The sequence below is a fragment of the Chaetodon auriga genome, chromosome 24 (assembly GCF_051107435.1).
Source record: "Chaetodon auriga isolate fChaAug3 chromosome 24, fChaAug3.hap1, whole genome shotgun sequence".
In the NCBI taxonomy this organism is placed as follows: Eukaryota; Metazoa; Chordata; class Actinopteri; order Chaetodontiformes; family Chaetodontidae; genus Chaetodon; species Chaetodon auriga.
The window spans coordinates 3,721,058-3,742,422 of NC_135097.1; the positions used below are offsets into that span (position 1 = coordinate 3,721,058).

The 21,365-nt window shown below is 48.6% G+C and overlaps 1 protein-coding gene across 1 annotated transcript; it reads left to right on the forward strand.

Moving 5' to 3' along the window:
• The first annotated feature begins 1,990 nt into the window (after window positions 1–1,990).
• Window positions 1,991–20,682, forward strand: irs4b (insulin receptor substrate 4b). The gene is made up of 2 exons (XM_076724854.1): window positions 1,991–6,531; window positions 16,025–20,682. Exons 1-2 carry the CDS (start codon window positions 2,313–2,315, stop codon window positions 16,027–16,029), a joined length of 4,224 nt encoding a protein of 1,407 aa, XP_076580969.1. The 5' UTR covers window positions 1,991–2,312; the 3' UTR covers window positions 16,030–20,682.
• Window positions 20,683–21,365: the final 683 nt, after the last annotated feature.

Sequence of the window (21,365 nt, forward strand, 5' to 3'; positions counted from 1 at the left end):
TGTCTCATTTCACTCCTGCAAGGAAACACATTTCCCAAAAATTGTGCAGAAAAGTTCCGTATATATACAGCGTGCAAAACAGTTAGAAAGAATACACAGAAATATGGATCAGGACAGAGATAATTTTGCAATAACCGCAAAAAGTTTTCTCCTTTACAGTAACAGATCCAGAGTCAGATGCAAACAGGTGGTCCTGCATAGCCCCTTTGGTAAAACATGGCACCACCTCAGCCAGGGTGAAGGGTATGATTCCCACTTGGACCAGCTGCACCGCACATGATCCCACTCATGATACTGAAAGGTGTTTGAGATAAAAGGGTCCAGCAAATTGTCGCATGCAAAGTGTAGTAGAGGTTCGGAAAGCCGAGCGTGGCATTCTCCGAGGCGTGGAAGAACACAGATACCTCCCCTGGGCCGAGGGGGTTGTCCTCCTCAATTACTCCATCTAGGTTCCCATGGAAAACACAGCTGGGGCTTGAAGCTCGGCTGTCACACATGCATACTCTCTTAATAAGCGTTTAGTGCCATGTGTAGCTGCGCTGAAAAAAACTTAATATCGCTCTAAAGGGAGTCCAAGTGTGGTGGGTGGCCGATGCCGTACATGGTTTGGTGTAAACAAACCTGGATTTGATCTGAACTCATCACTTGTGCCAAAGCGGGGTTTGGTTTTAGTCAAAGAGGATGCAGGCCGCGTGAGGTCACCCCAGTTGGCTTGACCCTTGCTGACACTGTGGTTGGCCAGCACCCAAACTCACCAGCGGGTTCTCACATGACTGGAGCAGCAATGTGTTTTAGTAAACCTCAGGCACTGCAAGCAGGAGGTCCAGAGTTTGGGGAGCTGTTAGTATCCTCAGCATTTGGGTAAAAGATCTAAGGATACTGAAGAAGCTTTTATCTACAGGTGGAAAAGAAATTCTCAACACATGTTAAACATCAGGGTAGAATACAGGATATAGTGTCATATAGTGGCAAAAAGCACTTCTTGTATTTTGTGTTGTAACTACGTTTCAAAAACAAATACTGTGTTTTTTTTCTCTGCATTTATCTGACAACCTGGTCACTGGTATTGGCATTCAAATTCACATGAAACATGCTATATTAATAACATTGCAATATAATATAATATACTTGAAGTAAAGGTAAAAGTACTCACTATTGTTACTATAGCCTTATTACTGATGCATTAATGTGTAAGCAGTGTGTTGCAGCTGGCAACATTTAGAGCTAATTTTAAGTATTTAATACACAGTGGATCAATAACAATGCATACTATTTTCTGAGCTGCTCATACTGTCTGCTTATTTTTATCAGCAGAGTAGCTTGAATCTACAGCTGTCAGATCAATATGGTGGTGTAAAGTGCAACATTTCTCAGTGTAATGCTGTGAAGCACAAGTATAAAGCAGCATGACATGTAAATACTCCTGTTAACTAAGTAAATCAAAGCTGTGCCTGCATACAGTATTTACATATATACATAAGAGTTATTTTCCACCACTGATGAAGACAAAATGTGTCTGTGTCTAAAGAAGGTCACATATTTTGGACTAAATTTTCCATTTTAAGAGTAAATGACTCACATAAAGTTACTTTTGGAGGATTAAAAATAAGGTTTACATCCAGCAGATTTCACCAGTCTGCTCACAGCGACAGGGGGAAGACTGTGTGGCTCCTTGGCCTGTCTACAGGTCTGGGACCAGTTTTAGACATCTAAACAGTTGTTGGAAAACCTAACAGCAGACTCCAGAACAGCCTTACAATGCCACCGCCTGTTTTAACGTCAGTAAAACTGTGTGCGACGAGATTGGGCAGAACTATTGACGCAAGCACTAATATCTTATAGCGATTGGTCGCGACTTCTGTCAAAGAATGTCAGTCAAAATGACGGGCCAATCAGCGCCCGTCTCTGACTCTTTGTTCCTCCCGTTTGGTCTGTGACGCAGAGGGTCATGTGTTGTTTGTGCTCTGGCCCGTAGAGATGTGTACAGGAGGAGAAGGGAACGGATTGCTAACCGAGCTAGCCGGATCCTCCCGATTATAGAAACACGGCTGAACGTGGTCATGTTGTACACGGTAGGCTTCATTTCGTGAAAAAAGCCCGCATTGGAATACCTGCCTCGCTGCTGAAAGGGCAAAGGGACTCGCTTTTTGACGGAATAACAAAGCCGGTCCGTGAGGATTGCAAATCTGAGCCGTGCGAGTCAACGTTAGCTGGCCTACCCGGACTCGGGAGCTCGTCTCCCAAAACAAGAATGGGGTCTAGGTCCACTCGGATTAGCTTGCTAGTAAAGTGACCTTTGATTGTATTCTCTGATGGCAAATTTCACGAATTACCAGGAAGGTAAGGCAGCGATGTTGATGGTGGAGACGCAGCAGAGGGACGTGGGGACGAAATCTGCAGCCGCCACCGAAAACGGAGACGGCTCGGTCGGGGAACCCCCTTCCCCGTTAATTAATATCGGCGGCGGCGGCGGAGGAGGAGGAGGAGGCGGCTCTCGTTTCCATCAACATTTACCGCCCTCCAACCACCTCCACCATCAACACCTCAGCCACTATCACCCGCCAAAGGATCAACAGCAGCACCATCACTACCAGCTAGCCCCGCAGCAGCAACAGCAGCATCTTTCCGGAGAAAACATCGCAGAGTCCCCGGCCAGGAAAGCCTCCTCCTCGTCCCTCAGCCAGGTACACACCGCCGAGGACCCCGCCGCTTCTTCCGCCGCTAGCAGCAGCAGCAGCAGCAGCAGCCATGTATACGCGGCAGTGAACGTTGCAAATACCTCGGACGTTGTGGATGATATTCGAAAATGTGGCTATTTAAGAAAGCAAAAACACGGACACAAGAGGTTTTTCGTGCTTCGGGCTGCCAGCCACCTCGGGCCGAGCCGCTTGGAGTACTACGACAGCGAGAAGAAATTCAGGAACAGCCTGCGCTCTGCTGCCGCGGCCGCCGCCAGCGGCGGAGCGGTCGCCCCGTCTCCCCCGAAAAGGGTTATTTACCTCTACCAGTGCTTCACGGTGAACAAAAGGGCGGATTCCAAAAACAAACACCTCATTGCCCTTTATACTAAGGACGAGTATTTTGCCATTGTGGCTGAAAACGAGCAGGAGCAAGAGGACTGGTACGTAGCTGTCAGTGAGCTGATGAGTGAGGGTAAAAAAGGGCACTTGGATTCTGATGATTTAGATGATGGATATGGTACAGTCACCCCTGGTACTGTGTTTAAAGAGGTGTGGCAGGTGAATGTGAAACCTAAGGGACTGGGTCAAACTAAAAACCTCACAGGTGTTTACCGGCTATGCCTCTCTACTAAAACCATTCACCTCGTTAAGCTGAACTCTGAAACCCCCTGTGTTAACCTTCAGTTGATGAACATCAGACGTTGTGGACATTCAGAGAGCTTCTTTTTCATCGAGGTGGGTCGCTCCTCCTCTATTGGGCCCGGGGAGATATGGATGCAGGTGGATGATTCGGTTGTGGCCCAAAACATGCACGAGACCATCTTGGAGACAATGAAAGCCCTGAAAGCTTTTGCAGAGTTTCGGCCCAGAAGTAAGAGCCAGTCGTCGGGCTCCAACCCCATGCCGTTTATCACGACGCGGCGCCACCTGGGCAACCTGCCGCCGAGCCAGACGGGATTGCAGCGGCGGTCGAGGACAGAGTCAGTTGTTGGCACGCCACCTTCGAGTAAGAGCTCCGGGGCGAGTGGTTATCGCTTCCGGACATCCAGCGAGGGCGAGGGGACGATGAACCGGCCATTCCGCTCTGCCACAGGAAGTCTGGTTCACCTCAACTCAGCACGGGCCCACCATGGTCGTCAGGAAGGGGGTGGCAGCAGCAGCGGTAGTGGCGTCGCCACAGGAAACGCTGGCACGAGCACTGGCAGCGGACGCTACGTCAGAGCCATCCCAGGGTCGTCGTCCACCTACCACGCCCGCTCCGCCTCGTTGCCGGTCTCTCACTTCCCCTCCACCACCAGTCCGGTGAGCGTCTCCTCCAGCAGCGGCCATGGCTCAGTCTCTGACACTCTCACCCGCCCGTCAAGCGCCTCGATATGCGGCTCACCATCAGACGGTGGCTTCAACTCTTCAGATGAGTACGGCTCCAGTCCTGGTGACTTTCGGTACTTCAGGGTGAGGAGTAATACACCTGACTCCCTGGGCAACACCCCACCAATCAGAGAAGAGAACTGCCTGAATGATTATATGGCCATGGGCTGGAACCGGGAGGTCTTTGGCACCGGCGGGGGCTCCGGGAACAACAGCGGGGGTGACACGCCACGAGATGAGAGCACGTCGACAACAGAGGATGAGCGCTTTTCTTCGTCGTCGTCATCATCACTGAGGAGGAGGACTCACTCTTTCTCCAGACCAGCTGGTGGTGCAACCGGTGGCTCTGGAGTGGCAGTTTACCAGAAAATGACCCAGACCAACTTCTCATTGGATGAGGGGTCGGACGTTGTGTTACCGTTTGGCAGTGGGCTGCTCCGCGGCGGGCCGTCCTCCTCCTCTTCCTCGCTCCGCTCTGACTACAGCTCCTGCTCTGAGCACAGCCAGCAGAGCCGCCCCTCCACACTCTCCAGGACAGAGGCCGGTGCTGAGCGCCCACCCCTCTCCTCCTCCTCCGCCAAGGAAGACAGCGGCTACATGCCCATGATGTGCGGCGTGGCTGCCTCGCCGCGGGACACGCCTCCCGACTACATGCCTATGCAACCCAGCTCTTACTCCCATCCCATCTCCCATTCTCCTCAGCTTCACAGTCCGGCTTTAGGTCCCCGTTCAGCCCACCCCCAGCTGCAGCCTCAATCCTCCACAGACTCCCACGGCTACATGATGATGCTCCCGGGGGCCAGTGGCAGCTCCCCCTCTCCAGGGCAGGCCTCCCCCAGCCCTCACAGTAGCTCCAGCATGGCAGGTGCCAGTGGGAGTGACAGCATAGCAGAGAGACCAGAGAATGGGGAATATATGGACATGTCATACAGCAGCAGCGGGGGGCGCAAGCTCTCAAACGAAGGGAGCAGTGGTTATTACACACCTGGCACACCTGAGGCCACCCCAAAGTCTTACAGTCCTTATTTCTCCCTCCCCCGCTCCTACAAGGCCCCCACCAGAGAGAGGGATGAGAAAGAGTATGGGGAATATGTTCCTATGAGTTCTCCTGCCAAGCCAGTATATTCATCAGTTGCCACAGCTTCCATGTCAACACCAGAGAAGAGGGGTGGGGGGGGTAGTAGCACCTCCACCCCCTCTCACCCACCCCCGCCTTACGGAGCTCACCATACGACTGCAGCGATGGCCGACCGACGCGTCGTGAGGCCCAACCGCCTCCCTTTAGGCAGAAGAAGTTTCCACGGCCCGCTGCGGGTTAGTGAGCCCTCCACAGCGTCTGCAGGCACCTCCACCTCAGTCCCCGCCACTGTCAGCTCATCCGAAGGGCCCTCCAGTCCCGGAGAGTATATCAACATTGAGTTTGGAGATCACTACCCCCACCAACAGCAACCCCCCGCTTACCCTCTCTCTGCCCAAGACGAAGCACCTTCCCTGGAATCCAGTGACCACCGTCGCTCCCCTCCCCAGCCCCGGATTCACCAGGACTATATGAGCGTGGAGGTAGGGGCCGACCAGCGGGACAGCGCAGAATGTCTGGGTAAAAACCAGTCTCCCAGACCCAGCCTTGTTGCTCCCTGGAACCCACCCAGCTATATCCGACCCCTGGCGAGCAATCCTGGGGCGCTGGCCTCCCCTGGAGTCCCGGCCGGAGGTCACTGGCGGTCAATGGGGGACGACTACACGGACATGAACTTCAACCTCAGCAGAGGTGAGAGGACGCAAACGAGTCCCACGGCCATGCTGCAGCATCTCTGTGTGGTAGAGGGACGTTACGGTCACGCTCCCTCCGCCGCCTCCTCATCCATTTCTCCTCCTCTCCCTCCTCTGAGCCCAGGCAGGGCGCCGACACACCAGCTGGAACCCAAGGTGGTTCGGGCCGACCCCCAAGGCAGGAGGAGACACAGCTCTGAGACATTCTCCTCCACTTCCTCCTCTAATTCAACTCCCCCTGGGGGAGGACTTGGCCCCTCATCTTCAGCTGCCCACTCCACACTGGTCAACCCCACAGCCCCCAACGGATCTTACTTAACGGAGGGTCAGGCTTCCAGATGGGCCAGCTCAGCATCTTTTGACAGTGTGTGGGTGTCCATGGAGGGTCTAGGGGACTCGCCGGCTCACCATGCCCCAGTCAGATCCATGGAAATGGGCAGGGCCTCCGGAGCCTCAGCATCCTCCTCCTCGGGGGCTGGAGCAGGTCGAATGTGCAGGGACATGTCTGTGGGCTACCAGAACGGCCTCAATTACATTGCCTTGGAGCTGAGGGAGGACGGGAGCAATATGGGCGCCGCGACGTCGGGAGCTGGTAGCAGCAATGGGAGCTCGGCGGCGGCGGCGGCGGCGGGGACGGTGCCTCTGCTGGAGAATGGAGCCTATGCCAGTATAGACTTCACCAAATCTGATGGAGTCACCGCAACAACCAAGGGTGAGTTTATTTTCAAGCGTGCTTCTGTGTGTTTGTGTGCCGCGATGCTAATTTTTGTTTGTCTCATCTGACAACCATTGTTTTAACGGCTCTTTTCAACTTCACAGTTGTATTTGGTAGGAAAATCTTTCACTGGGTTTCTGGAGTTAACGCAGCCACAGCAGCCGGCCTGCATGTGGTGAAAACATAGTTTCTTGCTTTGTGTGTGCATGAGAGTGAGCTTTCATGTGTGAGTAAAAGAGAACAAGTGTCGCGCATATTTTTTCCTCTCTGAAATCCAAAATAACCCGAAGCGCCGCTGCTATTATTAGTCGTATTATATCAATTTGCAGCTTCTCTAGTGAATCTATTTTAGAACGAGTCTCTGTGATCTTGACGAGGCTGTCTTCAGACGCTTTCAGCAGCCAGCCGTCGTCTTTGAAGGCATCTGTCCAGGGAGCTGAATCCTGGGCTGTAGCAGTCCTGGTCCAGGAAGTGGCACCGATATGTGGTTCATCCTGAGGTCTGTGTGTATGTTGTGTGCAAGCAGGCTGGTAGACAATTAGCTCGCTGAATGAACCGAGGTTTATCTGAGGTCAAGTGTGGACTGAGTCACCCAAAAAAAGGCCCTGACTTCCTGTCTTTGTAGCCGGCGGTGTCTGTCTGTGCCTGTCTGTGCACGTGCCGCTGTTTTCTTTGTGTCAGCATGTGTGCAGAGTGTACTAATGCGTGGGCGTTTGTGCGCTCACAGCCTTTTGTCTGCTGTGAGGCTGTCACTTGAGACACTTTTCTACATCTTTGAAAAAATATATTCGTGTGTACAAAACATGGCAGAGTGCAGTGCCAGCAGGAGCCGTTTAGCACGATGGCAAAACACGTAAAACACCTCGGAGCAGCGACCTGGCAGCAGCGTTCGTCGAGACTGTTGTGTTAATTAAACATTGTTGTCAAAGTTTGTAGAGCTGCAGATTTTATTTCATCACAGATTAAGCTGCAGATAATTTTCTAATCATTTGTAATAAAAGTAAAAAAGATTCCCAGAGCTCAAGCTGATTTTATCAAACAGTCAAAAATGTTTAATTTACTGTCATTTATGACAAAGAAAAGTGGCAAATCCTGTGAAGATTGATGAAGAAAAGTGAGCAGCTGAAACCAGAAAATGTCGATTGAAAAATGGAAATTACTGTTCAGAGTTGCAGGTAAATCAACTCTCATTGGTTTGCACTTGGTGCTACTTAGTATATAACCGTTTTAAAGTGTACTCGTGTTAATGTACACAGTGTAGTTTTCCTCTCTATAAATTGAGGCTCCTTCATTCCCGCTGCCGCTCGGCTCACGTTGCATTGAAAAGTCACAGTCGAAGACGTCGTCAGACCGCCTGCTAACATCGCATCCTCGCTGTTTTAGTGGTGATTTGCCTGAACTTGCATTGCATCAACCACCTTCAAAAAGTTTTGAAAAAGATCATTTCGACTTCTGTCACAATCAGTGGTCTCGAGTAGACCCCGCTAACTCTCACTCAAACAGATTTCAAGAACTTAGTTGAATCAGCGTTGGGTTTTCAAGTGTGCATTGTGTTAATATTACTCCCGATGTGCTTCCTCTCTTCTTCTACTCTCTTATTTTCTGCGTCAGCCAGCAGTGCAGCAGGCACCTGAACGCTTCTTGCAGCTTTTCTGCCTTCATTTGTTCACCGAAAGCTGACGGAGAGTGTTGTTTACGCTGCAGCAAATTGTCAAGTAGGCAGACGATGAGTCTAATCTTTTTATTATTACGGTCATTAAATTATGAGTCTATTAAACCGGCGGCAAATTGCCATCGGGAGCAGTCAGGATCCAAATTGACGTCATGCAATTCCTTACTTGTTTTGACCAACAGTGGAAAAACACAAAGCATTCATGAGAAGAGAAATGTATGTTTGTTTTTTTTACAAACGAGCTCAGCAGTTATTCTATTATGAGATAGCCATCAGCTGTTTTCCTCTACATCAGCTCATCCATTAATTGGCCAATTAATGTAAACACAATCCAGCTTCACTGAATGCAGCTGCAGTGCAGTTAAAGGCATCATGTTCAAGCTTTTTAAAGGTCAATAATCGTTTTAGATGGATGTGATTGTCTGCGTAGTTAATGATTTCTGATACTGATGTTTATCACAATATGGTAAATGTATGCAAAATCGCATTGAGCTGTGGAGGTGTGAGGCTTTCAATGAGATCCAAAACCTTCATGTGTGTAAAAACTCAGCAGTTCTCTACATTAGCTTGAGTGCTAGCATGCTACAGCTGGTGCACTGCTAAAGCGTTCCAGCTAAAACTTGTGTTGTAATATGCGTGGACATAAAGAGGCTTCACCTGCAGAGGCAGAGGTTTGGAGGGGTTTGGGGGGGACAGGTGGATGTCTGTATCGTGGTTCTGGTCTCGGGTTCAGAGCCGTTACGTTTATCGTACAGTAGGTTCATGTGTCGGTGCGTCGGCGGCAGCAGCCGGCAGTGAGACGCCAGTTTGCTGCAGCTTTAAAGGCTGTTATGATGTTTTTACCTGGAGATGCTCCGACGCAGCAAAGCGCTCGGTGACCTCACATAAGTCCAGACATGGGTGTGTGTGTGTGTGTGTGTGTGTGTGTGTGTGTGTGTGTGTGTGTGTGTGTGTGTTCATGCTGAGGTCAGGTCTACGGTCGGCGTCATAGACGGCGTGCACAGATCAAGAGGATGTTTTCACTCCACTTTCAGCCCTTCGCTTCCTCTTTGATCGCCTCCTTTTCTCTTTCACCCCCTCGTCCTCGTCCTCTCCGGTGTTCTCTCCTCCCCCCTCACCTCCCCCGCCCCCCCACTTCCTCCCCGAACGGTCGTTTTTCTCGGTCGCTTCGTGCATGAGCATGAGTCAGGATTGTCTGCGAGCGCCGACTGACTCATTTGTTTATCGTGGTGCTGAACAGAGATGAAAGAGCTTGTGTGTGTGTGTGTGTGTGTGTGTGTGTGTGTGTGTGTGTGTGTGAATGTGTGCTTGCTAGCACAGGAGATCAACCGACACTCAAATCGCTCAAGCACATCCTATTGTGTGTGTTTGTGTTTGTCCGTCTGTCTGTGTGTACTTTTGTTTTCAGCCACTGCCAGCAGGTTCATAAGGTGTGTGTTTGTGTGCGTGCGTGCGTGCGTGTGTGTGCGTGTGTGTGGTTTGGTTGATGCAGTTCAAGGTAGCGTTCAGAATTGAATCCTCTCACACTCACTGAGTATGATCAGTCTTAGTCTGCGTGTGTTTACAGTTCATGCTCTGCATCTAGGTAGGTGTGTGTGTGTGTGTGTGTGTGCGTGTGCGAGTGCGTGCTGAGTCATGGCAGGCAGCCTTTGATGTGGCGCCGTAATTGCGGCGGCAGCGTGTCAAGGCACACAGCGGGGCCGAGAGGAAACGCATCATCATCACTCAGGAATGCGCTTCCTCTCAGCTGCGGTGTTGAACTGATACAGGCACACCTGGATCCTTGACCCGGGGGGGGGCGGGGGGGCCTTTCTGTCCAGCTGTCAAGCTCATGAAACAGTGCTGTAAATATTAAATCAAGCATGAGTTTGGTGTGTTTACTTCAGCCGGGGTTCAGGATCGGATCTGTCACGTAGGATCCGATGAAATCCGCTTTAATTCCACGTTTAATTCAGCTGCCGATGTGGCTGCACTCCTGAGAGTTTTGGGGGCTTTTTTGTGTTCATTTGGCCAAAGTGGTGCCATCAAAATCCTTTTTTTTAATCAAACCAACTCAAAGATATTCAGTTTAGCCTCATATGTGAGAAAGAAAGCAGCAAATTCTTACATTAGAGAAGCTTAAACGAGGGAATAGTTCAGATTTTGCTTCAAAAAATGGTTGAAACAGTTAATGTAGGTGCACATACATCTTCTGTGCAATGATAATCAGCTGATCATTGCAGCTCTGAAGGTTTCTGTTGCTGCTTCTGAGTCAGATTGTCTTTGTGTTTCGGCCTGTTGTTTACTCAGACATGTTGCTTTGGGAACTATTCGCTGATCAGGTCTGCTGTGATCATTCAGCTGTTTCAGTTTCATGTGTCCTGCAGTAAAGACGTTGCCGTCAGGTGTTACCTTGTTTCTTCTGACCAGACAAATTACAGACGTCTCGGCTGGATCTCGACATTTTCACTCGTTTAGAGAGAGTCTGGCTGAGAAGCCGTGTGGACGGGCGCCGTGCCTCCACGCCGTCTCTGCCGCTGGGTTTTCTTATCATAAAGACGGTGAGCAGACGGTGACTCAGAGGATGATGTCTGCTTCGTGTTTCTGCTCTTCAACACTCGGGCGACTTGTGGTGGAGCAGGAGCACCTTCCCAGACTTTCTGCCACTCGCACTTGTTTTGCTTTGTGATGATAAAAGAGATTTCTTGTGCTCTGAACTCCCCCGGCAGAAAGTTTTAACGCACGTCCAAACTCTGGATAAAGCACCTTTTTTCAGCTGTTTTGTTTGCAGCACTGTCTAATGATGTATAACACCTTTCCTTGGCTTGCAAATGTGTTAGAAATGTATTATTTACAGTTGAAGGGTAACTGAACGTGCACTAACTCGCACTGATGCTCCTGGTTGGATGGCAGAAGTAGTTGATTGATGGGAAATGAATCATCAACAGGCTTTATAATTGATTATGTGTTGAAGATCTGATGCTTCGAATGGGCGTGAATGAAGATTTCAGGTCTTTTATTGAGTTCTGATCAGATGAAATAAGCCGTTTGAAGACGTCACTTTGCGTGTTTGATCAGCATTTTCCCCATTTTTTGGCATATTATATGTTGTGAAAGCAACAACTTCTGGCCGAATGTTTTATCATTGTGGTCCAGCCATAATGTATTAAAGAGTGAACACAGGAGGATCATGGGAAAGAGCCCGCCCTCAGCCCCATTAGATCAGGTGGATATAAGAAGGCAAAGGTTAAAGTTGGGTCAGGAGAGGAAGCTTTAACGGTTCGGAGAGGGGATTTTTAGATGGAGGCGACGGCGGTGGGAACCTGCCCTTTTCCCCCCTCCCCCCCCCCACATGGTGAAGGGTTAGGCAGAGTGTGAGGTGCGGGGGGTGAGATGTGAGAGAAGATGGTACGAGGCTGCCCTTTCCGCTCTCGTTCCCACCTCCACGGCCAGGCCCGTCTATATTTACAGGTCTATTTCCAGACTGACATGAATTTATGGGCTGGTCTGAGGCATGCTCGTAACAGGACCCCCCTTTTTGCTCAGTGTGTGTGTGTGTGTGTGTGTGTGTGTGTGTGTGTGTGTGTGTGTGTGTGTATGTGTTGCAGGCAGAGGTCTCTCTATCTCAAATGGCCACGTACACATGCCCACAGATGTTAGAATTATTAACCATCACGCATGCACACAAAGCAATTTTGATTTCAAGCAGCCATTGGGACTGTCACAGCAAAGTGTTTGCGGCGGTCTAAAAGCCCCCCAGAGGTTGAAGTTTTGCCTTTGACGCCCATTTTAGTGTCCATTTAGCCAATAAATAAGGTTAAAATAAGTCGCAGTGTTTGATGAGCGCCCTAATTCAAAGCACTGACATGCTAGATGTGCTTTTAGCATGGGTGGCCTGCACTGGGAAGCATGGGAGTCTATAAACCCTGCAGCGTTGGTGTCCATTGAGCTAAACAGGGAATTGATCCCGTAACCCTGGACGCGTTGGAGCCAGCAGGGTTCTCATTGGTCAGTGGATTCCTGGGGGATTACAGAATTTAAGGAGGTGTTTCCCAGAACTTTGAATTTCAGTCCAGAGCCGCTCTGTGGGATCTGCTTTTCAAGGACGTTTTGAGACATTTGGTGACCTGATTTGATTAATCAAAATAATGACCGCAGTCCTTGTTTGAGGAACATACTGGAAAATATTTCACATATTTTTAATCCAGTCGAGCATCCTGCCTCATGAGTACATGTGTGTTTGCAACAAACTGCTGGAAAATGAGCTGAACATTCAGCGAGTTCTGGTGGTTTTAATCATGGACAGACCTTCAGGAGGTGCGGCTCCCCTGTACCAATATGGCGGCCGTGTTGACACACCGCTGCTGTGGCAACAAGCTGCTTCAGTCTCATCCACATTTTGTTGCTGTTTTGTGGCCATTGTCCATGTTTTGTATGCTCTCTGTCACAGGAAGTGATTATTTATCTGAATGTAGATTTTAAGTGTTGTTTGTCCCGCGCCCGTTTGTTGCTCAGGCGACCTTAAACCCAGAAACAAAAAGCCGAAAATCGTTCACCAACGGCGATCCAGATCGAATTTTCCTTCCTCGATCTGCACTTAAAAGGCCGTCGCCCCGGCTGTCACGCCGACCCCCGTCAGGTCAACTGGTTACGCTCGCTGTTCACTCCCATGATGCCTTTCATCTGTCGTTCCAGCTGGGTGAAGGGGGGTTTGAGGACAGAGAGGCTGGGAGGGATGGGGAGGGCGGGCGGGAGGGAGGCCTTCACGGCTCCGAACACCTGCCTGTGTCGCAACCACGCAACAAGCTGTTAGCTAACGCAGGTGTTTGGCGAACTGTGTTTTTATAACCCGATTTTGTGGTTTGTGTGTGTGTGTGTGTGTGTGTGTGTGTGTGTGTGTGTGTGTTCAGCTGAGGGCAGTTCAGGTCAGGCAGGCTCCCGTCCTCACAGCGTTGTTTTGATCAAAGTCCTGGACTGCAGAGAAACCCAGAGACCTCAACCTGCTCCCTCTTTGTCTTTCTCTTTTCCACTCCGTCTGTCTCTGGCTCGGCGGGTTTCCATCCACCTGTTTTGTTCACATGTTCAAGTCACGCATGAAAAAAACTGTGGAAAAGCTAAAAAAAAAACCTAAAAAATATCTATATGAATAAGTAAAAATAATGCAAACAAGTGTAAACGCTTGGCGGAGGTGGAGGAGTCGGTGAATCAATGAAGGATCGTCACGTTCTCCGCGTTGTTTTGCACCGTTTGACGTTTGACTGGCGATCTTTTACAGTGACGGCATCGTCCCGCCTCTTCTACCGCAGTGGTTTAAAGTCACGTGACTCGAGGTTTAGCGCCACCTGCTGCTGATCTCCATGAACCAACTCGCAATATTTGCGTAGCAGTCATTGATGGAAACGTGTTCATTTTTCTTACCTTCCTCAGCCATTTTTTCTCGAAATGCAGTTCAAATTTGCAGGGGTGTGTGTGTGTGTGTGTGTGTGTGTGTGTGTGTGTGTGTGTGTGTGTGTGTGTGTATGTGTGTTGGTTTGCACATCCTTTCTGCTCTTTGTTCTTCTTCTTATAACCTCCCAACAACATTTAAATGTGATTTGCTTAAGAAACTGCTGAGAAGGTACATGATGTCCCAGTGTGTATCCACAGTGATAAACAAAGTGCATTTCCTGTTGCTGCTTCAAAATAAAAGGCTACAAGCTGTGGTGACCATCTGTTTACATTACAACAGTATGAAAACAATAGACATTTAACATATATACATAACAGATGCAGCTAAATTAGTGCATAACATAGTGCAGTGAAAAGGCAGCAGATTGGGGTGAAGAATCATTAAAGAATAAAAAAAGGAAGGTGTATGATGGGATGAGCTGTTTTTAATGTAATGCTGAGCACCACAGAAGAAGAGAGGCTGGTTTTGAGCTCGCACGGTTTCATCTGTGCTTCCACTTGTTTCCTCTCAGGCTCTGACATGTTTTGCAATGTCAAGTAAACACAGAGTTTTGTTTGGGTCTGAGAGTGTGTCGAGTTTTATTTTGGCGAGCAGCGCCTGTCTTCGCCGCGGCAGGAAGTGTGGCTCATCCTCCGTCTCCTGTCTCGGGTTGCCAGGTTCGTCTGCGCTCCCCGGCCTCTCTTGGCGTGAGGTGTTTGTGGTGGATGTCCAGCAGCTGAGGGACTTTTCGTCGCCTTCGGCTGTAATTTGGTCGGACCGGATGGCGTTTAGGCCGCGCAGAGAGCGTTCGCCATCACTCCTCCGCTCTGTGCGCTCCCATCTTTCCATCCGTCCGTCCGTTCATCCATCCCTCCATCCCCGCGGCCGACAAACAGAGCAGCAGCATTCCAGCAGTGCCCCCTGTCAAAGCATCTGTATTGTGGCGTGCTGCTCGCATTGTTGTGTCAGACAAAGCCTCGCTCTCAGTGGAATAACCCAGCTGGACGGCGGCCATCGCCGCGGTCACCCGGGGCCGCCGGACCGCACCAAAACAGCCGACCTGACAGCCCGGGCCCGGCCATGATAGCAGGGCAGGAAACAAAGTGTGTGTGTGTGTCTGCTGGCAGCAAACCGAATCCAAAGTTCATCGTCCGCGCTCACTTATTTACCAGACAAACAGTTTTTTTCATGCAGCGAGCAGTTTGAGCCAAGCCGCCTGGAGATGTCTGACATCTGGCTGCTTCTCTGAACAGCCCCGACACACCTCAGCAAGCCAAAACACTCTGAGAGGGGCTCTGTGGCTCGTCTCCTTCATCACGAATGAGACTAATTCATTCATCAGCGGCGTTGTCCGGCCGCGACCCCACCGTCAGGCGGGAGGAACTCTGCTTCCACGACGCCAACATGTACAGTTTCACTCCTCAGACTGGGAGAAGCGAGGTTTTCGCTCCTCTGCAGCTGCGCTTGGAAGGCCGAGTCCGCAGCCAGACAGATTCCAGTCAAAATTAGTCAGCACCACTTGGCTTCAAGATCTCCAAAAACAACTAATATTGTCAGTCCAAAACCGCTGTCAGTGAACCAGCCACATTCCAGCGTCTTTCTGTGTGTGTGTGTGTGTGTGTGTGTGTGTGTGTGTGTGTGTGTGTGTGTATGTGTGTGTGTGTTTGGGTCACGTCAGGCAAACAGAAAACAAGCTTTTCTTCCATCGGCCACAGTAGCGGTCTCTCTGTTTTTTCATGTTTTGTCGATGAGAAAAGTGAAAACGCTCGTCATGAATTTTACTGTCACAGACAATAAAAGAAAGCAGCGAATCACAGTTGAGAAGCTGAAACTGCTGAACGTTCGGGACCTTTTGTGTTCAGGCTTCATTATTGTTAGTTTTATTTGTTCTTTCGCTTTTAAACTAAAATGCACAAAGTGTTTTGGACACGTTATTTAGATTAGGGTCCGATCCGGCCTTGGTGTTTTTAACTCAAAACCTGCGGACGGATAATTTGAGGTGGCAAATCAGCCCCAGACTCCCTTGAAAAATCGCAGAGTTTTGTGAGTTGTTGAGTTTGGGTGAACTTTAGAAACTTTGCGAAAACCTGTCGATGGTAAATTCTTCATTATTTGTCCCCTTTTGTCAATTCGGCAAACGTAATAGATCAGCGTGTTCCTTCCTTTGGTTCAGAAATGCTGCGTCAGTTTGCTGGTGACAGGTGTGTCGGAGAACAGGTGAAGAGCCAGAGTTCATTAGAAAATGTATTTATTTGGTAAAGTGACGTGATTCTCGCCTTTGTAGTTCGCAGTCACACGTCTGCTCAGTAACACGTCAGCCTGACATCTGTCGGCTGTTTTTGCCGCCATGTTTGCACTAAAAGCTTCTGAAAACTGACTTCAGATCTGTTTCTGTGTGATTTCTCCCTCAGACTGAACGACAGGACGATAGAGGTTCCCCACCCTCCTCCTCCTCCTCCTCCTCCTCCTCATCTCTCTGCTCGGGGCACTTGACTCTGCCTGTGACCTTCGGCCTCCCCCGCCGGTGACCTCTGACCTCTTCGCCCAGGCCGAGAAGCCGCTCCCTTCTGGATGCAGAAAACAACAACAACAACAACATCACAACAGACGACAAAAACGCTTGCAGTTTTTTATTTTAAGTGTATTTCATCTGATTTTTTTTGTGTTTTATATGCATATCTTGTTCTGTTTTTTTTTTTTTTTTAAATCATTTCCTTTTCTCACAATCGATGCTGCCAGTGTGCGCTGCTCCCCCCCCCCTAATGTTCAACAGACTTATTTGAGGGGGGGCCTCAACAGAACCCCAGATAGTCTTATATCAGATGGTTCTGCTTCTCCATATGGTATTAAAAGGGAGGCTGGAATACTCAGAAAAGGCATTATGGTACACACTTGGAAACTTCTATGTTGAACTTAAAATATTAATTTTTATGACACCCCCCCCCCCACGCTCATGGTACCGTACAGTTATTACATTGTTGACAAACTTGGTGCGAGCTCGTGGCTGGATGCATTTTAGCCTCAGAGTCGATATGTGGCATTGCACAAGTACCGCGCTGGTTCCCATCCTCCTCCGAGTCAGGTACAGACCCCAGCCCCCCTTTGGATTGACGGAGCTACGGTACTGCGCCAGTATGGGTTGGAAACCTTCAAGCATTACTCTCCTCATATTCTGTCGCACATATTATTTATTCGTTGTGGATGTTCCGGTGCATTTCGTCGTTAGCTTCCCTGGCAGAGATGGTACTCAGCGGGGCGGGGAAAGAGCGCCGGCCACCAGTCGAATGCTGGAAAGTTTGATTTATCTTAAGTCCGTCACCTCTTCAAGCCACTTCGCCGATAGCTGAATCAAACTGAGGTCTGGATATGAAAGTTATGTGTGGACTAACGTTAGCTTAACTTAGCTAATGCTAATTTAACCCAGCAGAAATCAATTGCTAGTTTATTATTTAAATAGCCACACGCTAATGTGATCAGAGGAATTGCATCATTTAGTAGAAATCACAAAAACAAATTGTGAAAGTGGAATTTAGTGGAAGGCAGTAGCATGCTAGCAGAGGTACGCTTAAGCTGACAGGCGCTAGCTGCTAATATGAGAGTGGTATCAACTTTCTAACACCTGGCAAAAAAGCAAATAAGGATCCCAAAACGTTGAACTGCTCCTTAAAGAGAAGTGAGGAAGTCGTTGAAGTGGCTTGCAGAGGTTTTGGACGCTCAGCTGCTACGGCCGGCGGGAGGCGTCGTCGACCGCCCTGACGCTTGCTTTAGCAAACCGAAGCTAGTTTTTTTTTTTTTTTTTTTACATTTTCAGCTTTACCTCAGACGGTCCGTAGCACAGTTCAGGTTAGCGAGGGAGAGCGGCGCAAACACACACACACACACACACACACACACACACACACACACACACACAAAATGCTGTGAAGGGTAAAAGCACAAAGTACGGACGTTGACACTGGGATGCAAACGCATCAGATCTGTGCAGGTGAAGCGTACACTGCGGGACAGCGGCGGGTCTGCAGACGCACATGGACGCCCTCGTCATGAGGACGCATGTCCCGGTCATGCGCCGTCTCCTCTCACACACACACACCGGTCATGCAGGCCTATTTAGGCGAGGGTATCTCCAGCGTGCCCCCGTTTCTGCTCTTTGTCAGCGGCTCCTGATGACGTCCGGGATATTTCACACACACACACATGCACGCAGGGCCGTTCGTCACCGGCTGCGGGTGACGTGCGGAGGTTTCCAGTAACCTGAGCCGCAGCCCCAGGTGCAGCGCGCTGGTCATACTTTACCCGTTACAACTCTCGCTCTCTTCCCTCTCTCTCACTGATGCGCCCATATTTAGCATTTCTACTCGCGCTGCTCTCCCACGACTATTAACCCACACGACTGTTTTCAGAGAAAGAAATGTGCTCGAGCAGAGACTGACAGCTCATGTAGCCCACAGAATTGCAATTGTTCAGTATTCGCTCGTCTATCTTTGCCCTGTTTTTTTTTTTTTTTCCACGCTTTTTGTTGTCGTTTTTAATCTGTTTGGACGGATGAAGGCCTGTCAGTGTCGCCGTGCTCGTGTGGGACGCATCACTGTCGTCCTGTTCGGGCTCCCACACGGCACAGGTATCTTTAAATAACTGCCCAAGTCTGGTTTAGAGGGCGCCATGATGGGTTTTTGCAGCACCGTCAGACTGAGCGAAGGTCAGCCGGCCGTGACCGGCAGCTTGAACCGATGCTCTCTGAGCTGCACAGATGCAGTGAACTCTGCACATCTGGCCCCATGTGTTCATTCAAACAAGTTTTCATCCGCTGCTTGCAACCATGTAGACTTGGTACGAAAGTCGCAGGTGTCTTGGCGAGGTAGCTGCATGGTGCACACGCAAGTAGAAAACGACTTTTCAAACTCGGAAGACGCGAGCTGCAAAATCCAAAGTCTTTTTTTTCATTAAATGACATAAAGATTCATGATTTTAAAGTTAAAGTTCATTATTAATTATCTGCTTCACAGATCTGCTCAACAAACACGGCAGTGTCGAACACCACCGAGCTCTTGATGTGTTATTTGTTGTGTGCTGAAGTCACATCAAACCAAGCTTTCAGAGCTGTCAGACGCTCGATGCATCCAGTGGTTGTTTTCATTGGTGTAAATTTTTGACATTTAATCGAGTAACCGAGGAGTCTGAAACAGTAACAGGAAACAGTGAATCACAGTTTCCAAGAGCACGATGTGACGCTTTCAGACACAAATGGATAAATAGTCCAAAGATATTCAATTTAAATGACGCAAAACAGTCAAAACCAGCGTTTTCAGAAGCTGAAAAGAGTGATTTTTGCTCGACGACTGACTGAAAGGGTTAATCAATCTTGGTGGAGGTTTAGGTGGAGTTTTACTGCATCAAGGCAACTCAGAGTATCACGTATTTAATCAGCATCCAGGACCCACATCGTACTCACCGAGACAAAACCCCACTTGAAGCTAATTTCCAAATATTCCCTCCCTTTCCCGCCGTCCCACCTCCTTATTTCAAACTGTAGTGACGACGGAGCCGAGAAGAGACGGTCTGCACGGCTCAGAAGGTGGAGGTTAACGCTAACGCTGGTACAGAAAGAGGAGAAACCCTCCTTTCACCCCCCTGTTTCCCTCCGAAGCCTGCGATGTGTCTTACGTTCTGAACAATCTGACCCAACTTCCCTCGACGACGAACAAATCGAACCTCGGATCACTTCGGCTGCGGCGACACACGACGGCGTTTTTGTTCCTTATGTTTTGTGGACTTCCTGCTACAGCGACGTGCTGCTTTTGAGTTTTTCTTAAACGCTATGGCAAAAAAATGGTAGAGCTAGATTTCGGCGGGTTTTTGGAAGATTCCCCCTTAATTTATTTGAAGCTTTTTTCTTTGTTTTTTTCTTCGGAAATGGATCTGTGTCGTTTACGTCTGATCGCCTTCACGGTGCATTTTCCCCCCTGTTGAATTCCCTGTCATGACTGAATTCATTTACACAGAATTTGTGTTTATTTTGGCAACAATTCAACCTCAAAACTGTCCTCGATGTTATCGATTCTGATGTTGAAAATCAGCTGTTATGATTTTTTTTCTTGTTGGGTTGGAGAATTGAGAAAGAAATGAGACCTATGTAATATATATATAGATATATCTATTTATATCTATATATATATGATATATATATAATCCTCGCAGAGAAGACGTAGGGTACTGCATCATTATGCAAACTTTTGTTTCCTTTTCCTCTAATCTTTTGGTTTATATTCTAGTTTACAGAGGGAAAATAATCATCTTATTTTTGGTTGTTTTGTTGTATCGGGGCGACCTTGTTTCTCTGAAAACAAAGCGATACAAGGCTAGTATTTTTTTTAAGAGTACATAGGCATTTTGCAGTTATTTGTATAAAGAAATAAATTACAACCTCTGCCTAATGTTTATTTTTTGTAACTATATTACAGTTTATTTGCTGCTGTGTAGTACAGTTAACAGTTGGAAATGCTGTCAGTGGCAACCATGACGGTGAAGATGATGCTCATTGCCCTGCCATCGGGCGCGGGTCCGGTTTTTTCCCCGAAACTTCGGAGGATTTCGGTGGAGGGGGAGGGGGGAGCAGATCCCACTCCACCCTGCTACCTGTGTTCTTAGTTTCCGAGTTGAATGCTGTTGTTTATTAGCTTTACAGGAAAGAGAAAGAGTTAAAAAAATACTGTGGAGGTGTGTATCCTTCGTATGTGCATTATTTTTCAGCGACGTACGTCCTATAAACGAAAAAGAAGAAAAAAAGAGTTTAAAAAAAAGAGAAAAGTGGTGGAAATGGAAATCCTCCTTCTGTAAATAAGGAAAACTCGAGTTGTCGCTTTTTTTCATGTTCTGATCGACGCCTCGGCAGGTGCCCGTTTTCTTTTTCTTTTATTTTATTTCCTTCTCTCTTTCTTTCTCTCTTTTTTTTCCTCGTGGAGGGAAAGGGGGGTAGGAGGGGTACTCAGAGGCGATTTGAGCATCGGCATAGTGTTTATATTTATCAAAACTTTTTTGCTTTCGATAGAGCTATTGCAATAAAAATGTGTTCATGTAACCACGGTGGCCTCAGCTGTCTTTTTCATGTGTGTGTGTGTGTGTGTCATCATCTTCAGCGAATACACACAACTGTTCAGTTTTTAACACCAACAAGACGTCCAATCACACGAGCCTGAGAGAGTTGACGTCACTGAATACAGAAAATCTGGTGTAAATGTACCAGAAATGTTAATCCTGGTGTTTGCTGAGCACACTGCAGCCTGTGAGCGACTCTCAGCCGAATGCAGTTCGACACAGTGACTGTTTGAGGCGCTCGACAAAGACGCGCTTTGACTGAAGCGAAAACAAGTCGGCCTCAGCACCTGGATGAGCGGAGAAGAGGGAAAAGTCACTTCTGTTACCTGAAAACATGTTTTTTTAATGTGTTCCTGCACGAAGGAGCGTGTGATTCTTCTGCAGGTTGAGAAAATGAACACTTCAGCCAGCAGTCATGAAGTAGGGCTAACGCTAACGCCGTATCTGACAGATTTCCTGCGAGAAGCTCGTCACGCACCAAAAACAAACTCTGACATCTGAACTCTTCCATAATTCAATCTTTATTTGTTCTTATGTTAATCAAAACAAAAAGGTTTTTTCCTTCGCATGGCAGGAAATCACAGTCAGAGCTACACCCTACACAGCCTGCTAATGTTTGCAAGCTAACATGTTAGCATGCTAGTATGGTGATAACTA